Below are 9,492 nucleotides of genomic sequence, written 5' to 3' on the forward strand. Positions count from 1 at the left end.
ACATGTTATAATGTCTACTGCACGTGTTATGTGTACCTATATTTTAAATTAACACACCTTTACCACTGCCACTCTTATTACCATCAGGTTTGTGATTCAGACCTGTTAATAGGGACTATCACATTTCCAGTCTGTGACCGATTCAAGTACAGCTGATAAATCTGAATATCGTTGAAGTGTTACTTTAATGTCAGAGGAGGACTCAGATCCAGTGATGTTTCACAGCTAATTTCATGTAACATTCATTCAGAAAATCTCCAGAGATCAGAAACTTCATTAGAGTTGATGAAGTAATCAAATCTTTATGTACAGAATAGAGGTTAGTACAAAAATCAAAAGAAAAATCTTATTGTGTGTGTGCAGAATTATTGTGAAACTTTCTTTTCACTGATGCTAAACATTTAACGTTTGGATCCAAGCTTTCATATCTTCAAAGTTCAAATAGTCCTTTTGTGTGTAATATTTTGTCAAGCTAAGCCTTCACTGCTTTCCTTCACTTCATTGGAAGCAATTTATCAAGTGCAAAAATTAAAAAAAAAAAAAAAAAAAAGCATTAAGATATAACAGTATCTGAAAGAAGCGCAATCACACAAAATTCCACAACGTATCAAATAGTTAAGAAATATATGTTGGTCAATGTTGAAAGAATGAGGTCATCCACAGGTTCACTGATGTCGACTCACATATTCAGTCCCATGCTGAAAGGAGGAAATGGAGATATTTGATATGGCTCTGAGTGTCATGTTTAACTTCATTTTTCAGAAAACTGCATCTACCTTGACATGTTAGAGCTTGTTGTACTTGAGGGTCTTCCAGGGAAATCTCTGGCAGGAGAACAGAGTCTGCACAGAGGAGACATATGTAGAAATGAGTTGACTTCTGAGCATTGATACACTTAACAAGTTTATAACTTAATAGCTGTTTACTTACTCCACATTTGAGAGCAGTCTTGAAGTCACTGCACCTGTATGTAGCCAAGGTGCACGGGTCTGAGAGGTAGAAAGAAAGAGACGTTTGAAAGAAACGGTTTTAGTTAATCTCTAATTCATGTCTAATCTCTCTTGATGGCATATATGCATTGAGTCACTTAATAAGCGAATCAATCATCCTTTTATGAAGTAAATATTTTCCAGTTCCGGCTTCTAGAAAACGTGCTGTTATTCACTGGCCCAAAAGGAGGAGCGGTCATTATTCATGTTATCAGTTGCACATGTGCTACTAAAAATATCTAAATATAACATTGGGCTCTTAGTAGGAGGTGTTGACTATTTTTCATAATCTTTTGAAGGGGAGGCACTTGTGTTAACTGACCTACAAGAGGAGCTTCCTGTCCTTTACACAGGTGGATGAGAGCACAGACGGCCTGAGGGGTGGCGTAGCTCAGGATGGCATCCAGCACCGTCTTGCCAAACTTTGTAATGACAGCGTCACACTGAGTTCGGTAGGCCGAGGGCAAAATATGACAAATTTCCTCCAGCAGGTGGATCACAGTTTCCTGCAGAAGAGCAGAAAGTAAAACAGAGAGTAAAGTAAGCATGCACCAAGTCATCCACGCTTTCTTGGACGTGCTTTCTTGTGGCATATGGGTTTTTGTGTGGGTGTGCCTCACAAAACGGATACTGTTTAGACTGACTTACCTCAGTCCTCGCCTTGGGCAGCAAGTCCTCCAAAGTCTTGACAAGAAAAATGCAGAAGGAGCATTGTGTTGTGGGCGCCATCTGATTGATACAGGCAGACACAAACAGCACAGGTAATTAAGCATTAGGAGATAAATTGGGGCATATTTCTATTTAATATTTCAAGTGTGTCCCTCTAGGCTGCACTCAACTGACATTTTGGTTTGTCATAGCAGCCTGAAGGGCCTCATTGACAAAATAGCTGAGCATCTTCTGTTTGTCACAGGAACCACAGAGCCCAAGGAGTTTGCAGATCTCCTCTGGTTTCTACGGTGAAAGAGATGGGAGATTATGTGTTAAGGCTCTCAGTAGAATTAGAAATACAGTGTACACAGACAGCAAACTGTGGCTTGCAACTTACTACAACACCAGTGATGAAGTTGATGGCCACTGGAAGCAACTTCTCCACCTCGTCTTTACAGAGTTTGGCAGTAGTGGCTGGTCCAGGCAGGTGGTCACACAGTTTTTCAATGCCATCCATCATCTTTTTCTGTAATAAAAGGTGGATTAGGTCCTTGGACTTTAATATTGGTCTGCAGGACAATGGTAAATGGCAAATGGACTGTACTTATATAGCGCCTATCTAGTCTTTTCGACCACTCAAAGCGCTTTACACTACAACTCATTCACCCCATTCACACACATTCATACCCTGATGGCAGGCAGCTACCACGCAGGGTGCCAACCTGCACATCAGGAGGAAGCTAACCATTCACTCCCATTCATACACCGTTGGCAGAGCAACGGGAGCAATTAGGGGTTGCCCAAAGACACATCGACATGTAGGAGGAAGAGCCGGGAATCGAACCGCCAATCTTCCAATTGGAGGACGACCGCTCTACCTCCTGCCTCTAATGGCGGCTGTGGCTCAGGCCCTAATGGGCTTCTTATGGATGAGTTGGTGGAAGAACCCCCGACTTCAATCTAGACACCATATGACAGAATAATCCTTTCTGCCAACCGCAATCAATTCAAACAGACAGTGGGCTAGATAGTGGATAAACAACATCAATCAGTCATCTTTGAGCAACAGGTGAAGGCAAATCAAGCTTCCTTTTATTATGGATAAACAAGTTCCTGTTTTCCCCCCTGAGATGAGGGCTTCGCCTGCCTCAATACAAAAAGCAACAGATTCAATTCCTATTTATCTCATTGTTTTAATAGGTTTGTAAATCCGGCTATTTTCTTCATAACCCATTTTCTTCACTGAGCCATAGCATGGAAGTCCAAAAGAGAAATCAGATAGAGTACCCTAATAAAATAAATGGACCTACACATTGTGGAATGATTAGATAATCTCCTGAAACTGAATTTTCTTAGTAAGAGAGTTAATCTATTAATTTTTTCATATAATTTCCCTCCTCAATTATGGATGTATTGTAAGAGCTCTTATAATACATCCATGCCATGCTTTCTGAAAAATGAAGCCAACATGGAAGTGCCTTAAACATGCATTGTTTCTAAAGACCAGTAGATCTTTACTGTATAAAGAAATGAATCGCTAGTTTCAAACCATTTTCAATATAGCATGATGTTCATTTTTGTAAATTATGGTCCCATTTAGAGTAAAATAGACAATGAAGCAGGGTATGCTTTATGGGTGTGGGTAAATTGTGATTGACAAGTCGCTACCATGGCCACAACCATGGCTTAAAGTGTAGCTGCTGCTATTTCTCAGTGTGTTTTTAGTTAATGAAAGTTAATTGTAACATTTTGGTCAACTATAAAGTCGTTGTTTGGCTTTTGGTTTTACTGAAAGATTGTTACTGTTATTAGTATTACTTTAGCTCTTATAATACATCTATGTGCTAACCATGCTAGCTGCTAACACTAAGGTCAGCTCCAGTAGGCTATATGGTTACTCCTGGCCTTCTGGCTCCAAAAATCACACATGGCGACAGTCACATCGTGTACGACGGAGTATTAGGACCACATGAGGGAAAAACAATAATAAATTCCGCGACGAGATTAAACTTGACATGACGACTTTAAAGTCAGCACTTCGACATTAAACTTGAAATGTTGAGAATAAAGTTGAAATATCATGCCGACTTTAATCTCAGCGTGTCAACATTTAAATTGACATGTCGAGATTAAAGTCGAAATTTCGACAATAAAGTAGGCATGTCATGTCGATTTTAATCTCGACATGTCAACTTTATTCTCGACATTATAACCCCTATGTACTGCACGCAGGTGTAAACATCGATGTCCTTGCATCTGCCCGGTTCCAGCAATTTCAGTTTGCAAGAATGCAGCCACTTCCTCCAAATGTGTCTGGTTTATTTATCCTTCTGAAAAGACACAGTTCTCTGCACAACCTTTTCAATGTTTTCACACTTATAACATTGTGTTTCGTGTGAGAAGAATTTTTTTGTTGCTAAAACCAGTTCTGAAGTAGGCCTACAGTTTTACCAATTCATCTACACAAGGCATTTTCATGGGCCAGCTGATTGCATCTGAGGCTGACTGTCCAGATTCAGCATCAGAGATCTGAGAATTTTTTTTCGAGAAGAAAGTCGATTTAAATGTCGACACGCTGAGATTAAAGTCAGCATGATATTTCAACTTTACTGTCGACATTTTGAAGTTTAATGTGGAAGTGCTGACTTTAAAGTCGTCATGTCGAGTTTAATCTTGTCGTGGGAAAAAAAATGTTTTTCCTCATGTGGCACTAATACTCCGTCTTACATCGTGAAATTCATTGAAACATAATTTTTGCCTAAAATGTGACTGAAACTATTATTCGATAGTCAAAATAATTGTGTTCGATGGACTGATGTTCATTTATCAACTAATTGTTGCAGCTCTACATTTATTACATCCATTTATTTATTTTTTCCATACATAGCACAGGTACACTTTGTGTCTTGTAAATGATGGTAGGCCTACTAATGTAATTGGTAACATTGTTTAAATGTCTTTCTGTACGATGTGGAACTAAAACTAGTTAATTAAGGGTCATAGAAATTAACCAATCAAAGCTTTCGCTCTTTGGACCAGATGGGACTCCCCAGAGACCAGATTAGACTCAGAGAAAAGCAGATCTTCGGATTTCATGTGGGAACTGAAACCTCCAGTAATATTTCATTTCAGCTTAACTTGGAAATAGAAAATAAGAAGTGGTTTAGTACCAAATACAAAAAAGGACCTCTTCTTCATTATGGGTGTGTGTGTGTGTGTGCATTTATATCACTACATGCACTACTGATTACAAATGATTTGCATCTCTGAATGACAAAAATGTGCTGATAATAAATAGGTAGAAAGTGACTCGAGGAATTCAAAGTGTTTTTTTTTTCCATTTGCAGTTGTGAAAACTATTCATCCACAAATATTAACACTTGAGATTCCACAGTGTGTATTTTAGTCTTGACTTATCAATATGGATATTCACAGTTTCAATAATGATATCATTAAGCAAATAATCCTTTGGAATGTGTTTGCCGCTCACGTTAGTATTGGTGTTGCACTCACCTGGAGGTCGGCATTGGAAAGCAGGTCAGCAACGAGTTCAAATATTTTGGTGCAGTCCTGGCAGGGGTCCCCATTCTGAGTATAGAAGTTAAAGTCACGTATTAAAAATGAATCAACTCCTGAAACTGATTTTAATACACGGGTCAATGACGTATAAGGATTTTCAACAACTCAATTTTAGAATAATAAAAACAAGCATATCTAATGCAGTAGTTCAAACATTCAGAATGTTGTGTACCTGAAAATTCATATTATAAACTGAAAGTGATTTTAGTGGGGGGGGGTTTCAAGATTAATTGGCACTGGCCTTAAAAAAAGTCATGTGGTGCGACCATGATTCATCTTGAAAAAATTTTAAAAAATGCAAATACTTTATATTACTGAAAATGTGTAAAAAAAAAAAAAAGGAAAAAAAAAGATGTGAAGCGTGTTAAGTAAATTTATTTATTTCAAGATGAATCATGGTCGCACCACATGACTTTTTTTAAGGCCAGTGCCAATTAATCTTGAAAAACCCACTAAAATCACTTAATTTCACATTTATAATATGGATCTTCAGGTACACAACATTCTGAATGTTTGAACTACTGCATTAGATATGCTTGTTTTTATTATTCTAAAGTTGAGTTGTTGAATATCCTTATACGTCATTGGCCTACACACATATACCCAGCTTCATAGTCTAATGTTTTGTGTGCATGAAATTCATTTGTAAAGGGAATTTGTTCTTTTTCTGTGGTTTAAAACCTGTTATGTTTAATGTTCATATTAAGTGCATTTCATTAAAAAACAATCTCATTTATGGCTGTATCAGTTCAACTAGATTCAAAACTGTACACACTTAGTTTATTTTTAGTCATCCTGTTCAACTTCCTGTTTTTGAAGAATTATTTTTCAATTGTAGTACGCACTATACAAAAAAAAAAAAGCTAAACCAAACCAAAGGAATTCTGTTTATACCTCTGCTTGTTTATTACATTTTTTTCATGGTTTGAATGCTAAAGGCAAAAACTGTACAGAAAAAAAATTACACTTACTGATGCATCATTTTCCAAAACATCGATATCAAAAGTCAGAGCTGCAGGGAAATAATTTGTCATTAATCAGCCTCATTGTAATTTATTTGACATTTTCCCTATATACTAAAAAATAGTAATCTTAATCTTTATACAGTTAATAATATTTCCAGTGTCTTACCACAGCCTTGGAGGCCAATGAAGAGAAGTAACACAAACGTGAATGAGGCCATCATCAGTTATTTTCAGGTTTTTAGTTGAATACCTTCCCTCCTGAGATCTGTGCAAGGAACAAAAAAAGTACAGCTTATATATGACGGGGTCCACAGACGGCCCATAACTCCCACCAACTAGATTTCAAGCAAAGAAAAAAAACTCAGACCAGGATGATAACATTTGTTTAGCAGCATAGTGGGACTTTTTTTTTCTCTGTTCCTCGCAATACAGCATACCAATAATAGGCAAGGTTCATTTTCAGTTCCTCACCGTGGTTTGAAAACGTTATCTTGTTTGTTATAAAGACTCACACGTGTTAACAGATGGACTGAACATTATATTTATATTTAAACTGTGCAAAAACTGTATTGATTTGCCAAGCTTCATTGTCAAAGTTGCAGTGTGTGTCAGATACATTTGTACTGTTTAGTAGTTACATTTAAAATATCTAAAATATGCTTAGACTGTACTGTTTCAAATGCTTTGAAACGGCTATCTCAACTTTCCAGAAATTGCACTATATCAGTAAATAGACAAAATATGTCCTGCCACCTCAAATCTCTTAATCAAATGTCTTTTAAATACTCCCTTCATCCTAACTTTGATAGTTATGCTTCCCCATCCTTTATGCTGGCTGTAGATCTTTTAAGTTTAGTTGGTTAGTCTGTGTATTATATTTAAAGCCCCCACAACATGTATGTTTGAGGATTTCAACCCTTTTTCTTCAAAAGCAGTCTTTTTTTTTTTTTTTACAGTAAGTGTAAGTGATTTACCTATTGAGCACACCACCATATTTGTCATGGCCCCTCACTTTGGTACAGACTGAAATATCTCAATAACTAACCGATGGACTTACATTTTGTGCAGACATCCATGTCTCCTAGTCAGTGTCACATCCCTGACCCCCCCCCCCCCCAGGATGAAGTGCGATAACTTAATACTTTGGTTTATTTGCTGTACTTTGTGTTTAGTACTAATTAGCATGTTAGCATTAGCTTAAAACACTGATGTGCTTTTGTACACCATGACAGAGCTGTGAGCGTGGCTGCAGACTTACTGTGTCAAAATACAGAAGTACAAATAAAAGCCACCAAAGAGTCCAAGGCACAAGTCTAGACATAAAAACTAATGGATGACTTTCCAGAATGGGTGTTATTTTTATATTAGAGTCAGTTATCCTTTCTAAACCATGGCATGAGGTATCTTGAACAGGCTGGCGGTCCGTCACAGAACTCTTAAGTTTTACACTTTTAATTTGACCCTTGACTGAAGCCCTCGGCTGAACACTTCTACCTCCAGAGCTCTTCCACCATACAGTTGCTATAGATTAATGTACTTTCAACCCAGATGCCTCAGACAAATCGTTCAAAAGTGACTTCTGTGACCTTTTGTAATTTCCTCTTTTAATGTATCACATGAACCTCTTCATTGTACCTGTGAAGTCTGAGAAACAGCTCTGATGCTCCCTGCCTGTAATGGCTTTGCTGTAAGTCTTGTGTCATAGACCTCTGATAAAATGCTAACAAAAATGCTATTTGTCTCTTGGTAAGCATTTTCTCTCTCTGTAAATATTTTTCTCAATATTTAGAAATTGGTCTGTCAGTTTTCACCCTGAAGCTGCAAAGTACCCCTGAGCAATAATTAACTCTACAAACTGTTAATAAATCATCTCATCCTGTCTGCTCAGTGTTGTTCTGTTCTTGATTCATGTTCACATGTACAACAGTATGATTTGCACCAACTGTATAAATTAATACTTGATTAATTAGTTATAATGCAAATGAATGAAACAACAGTTAAAGTGATGGCAACACATGAACCCAGAAGTTGGTCTCAGTAGAAAGAGGTTGTAAAAATGATCACTTCCTCAGGAAGTTTAAAAGTTTCTAGACATAACTCACAAGGGTGGTTCACTACTTTGAGTGCATGACAGGAGATTACAACCCAGCGAATGATACAATCATGGTCTGAGAAGTTTAAAGACTTAGTTTGGCATAAATAATATAAAGAAGTTAGAACAAATTAATAATCACAGTAACCACTGTGTTCATACTGTATGTTTTCAACCTTCCTTTTACTTCAGATAATCTTCTTGTCTACAATATTCTTCAAGCTAAGTCCACCTCAAAGTAAAGAGGACATACGATGCAAGGCAGGAGGCCACTTTGTAGAGCAGTAAGACAAATATTCACAGTTTGATGTTGAAAGACTTGATGAATCCATCCGGGCATCAAGGTTGACTTATAGTGCAACCCTGAAAAGAGGAGCATGGAGATACTATATGTTTTTATTATTATCTATTACATTTGTCACATTGTCCACCTTCAGAGCAGGACTACAACTACTGTAAGAATTATTTTTCAATCCTTTCTTTGATCTATAAATTGATAAAGTGGTAGCTTCCATCAAAGATATGAATTTTCCGGTTTTTAACAATTTTCCACTATCAATGAGATTTTTAGCCATTTTTGCTTGAAAAATGATATGTATACTAACTACTAATGAATATTTGCATCACATTTGAGGGAAGTAATGAAATCAATATAATTGCAATGTAGTGCAATAGTAGTCACAGAAATATTACTTCACAACAACTTTGATTTTCGGACACTGAAGAGACCAATCGATTCATTTGTCAAAAAAATAATAATAGTCAACGAATGATTGACACTGATGACTGAGAAAGGAGGGCAAAGCGTGACAAGCTTTGTGCGGTGCCTTAACAACAGCGTCATGCAGAAGAGCACGGTGTAAAATAAAGACAAAAGTGAGCGTGCATACCTTGTTGTTCACGTGCACGCGCGTTGCTTCACTGCACACGTGACGTCACTCACCTCAGTCGCGTCCGCAGGCAACAAACTCTCCGCAGTTTGGTTAGCAGTCTCACACATTAAGCATTTGGCAGACAACCTTTTACAGACAGAAATGTAAGATGGAGTTAAGCACAATGATTATTTTATCAAATGTTCCCACCAAGTTTACCCAACTGACCCATTGTCGATTCGGCATCTTCTAGGAAGGGCTCTGCAGGGACCTGGCTGTGATGCCTACAAAGAACAAGGTGAAACATGTTCTCTGTTGAGGATAGACCTTTTAAAAGCATCAGA

The 9,492-nt window shown here is 37.5% G+C and overlaps 1 protein-coding gene across 1 annotated transcript; it reads right to left on the minus strand.

The window, feature by feature from the left end:
* Positions 1-37: 37 nt before the first annotated feature.
* LOC133995445 (prosaposin) lies at positions 38-6,490 on the minus strand. The gene is made up of 10 exons (XM_062434839.1): positions 6,351-6,490; positions 6,191-6,231; positions 5,154-5,228; positions 2,038-2,166; positions 1,833-1,943; positions 1,638-1,718; positions 1,312-1,495; positions 931-989; positions 777-842; positions 38-698 (listed from the first exon to the last, which is right to left on the minus strand). Exons 1-9 carry the CDS (start codon positions 6,403-6,405, stop codon positions 786-788), a joined length of 792 nt encoding a protein of 263 aa, XP_062290823.1. The 5' UTR covers positions 6,406-6,490; the 3' UTR covers positions 38-698; positions 777-785.
* Positions 6,491-9,492: the final 3,002 nt, after the last annotated feature.

This window comes from Scomber scombrus, chromosome 15, assembly GCF_963691925.1.
Source record: "Scomber scombrus chromosome 15, fScoSco1.1, whole genome shotgun sequence".
Taxonomy (NCBI): Eukaryota; Metazoa; Chordata; class Actinopteri; order Scombriformes; family Scombridae; genus Scomber; species Scomber scombrus.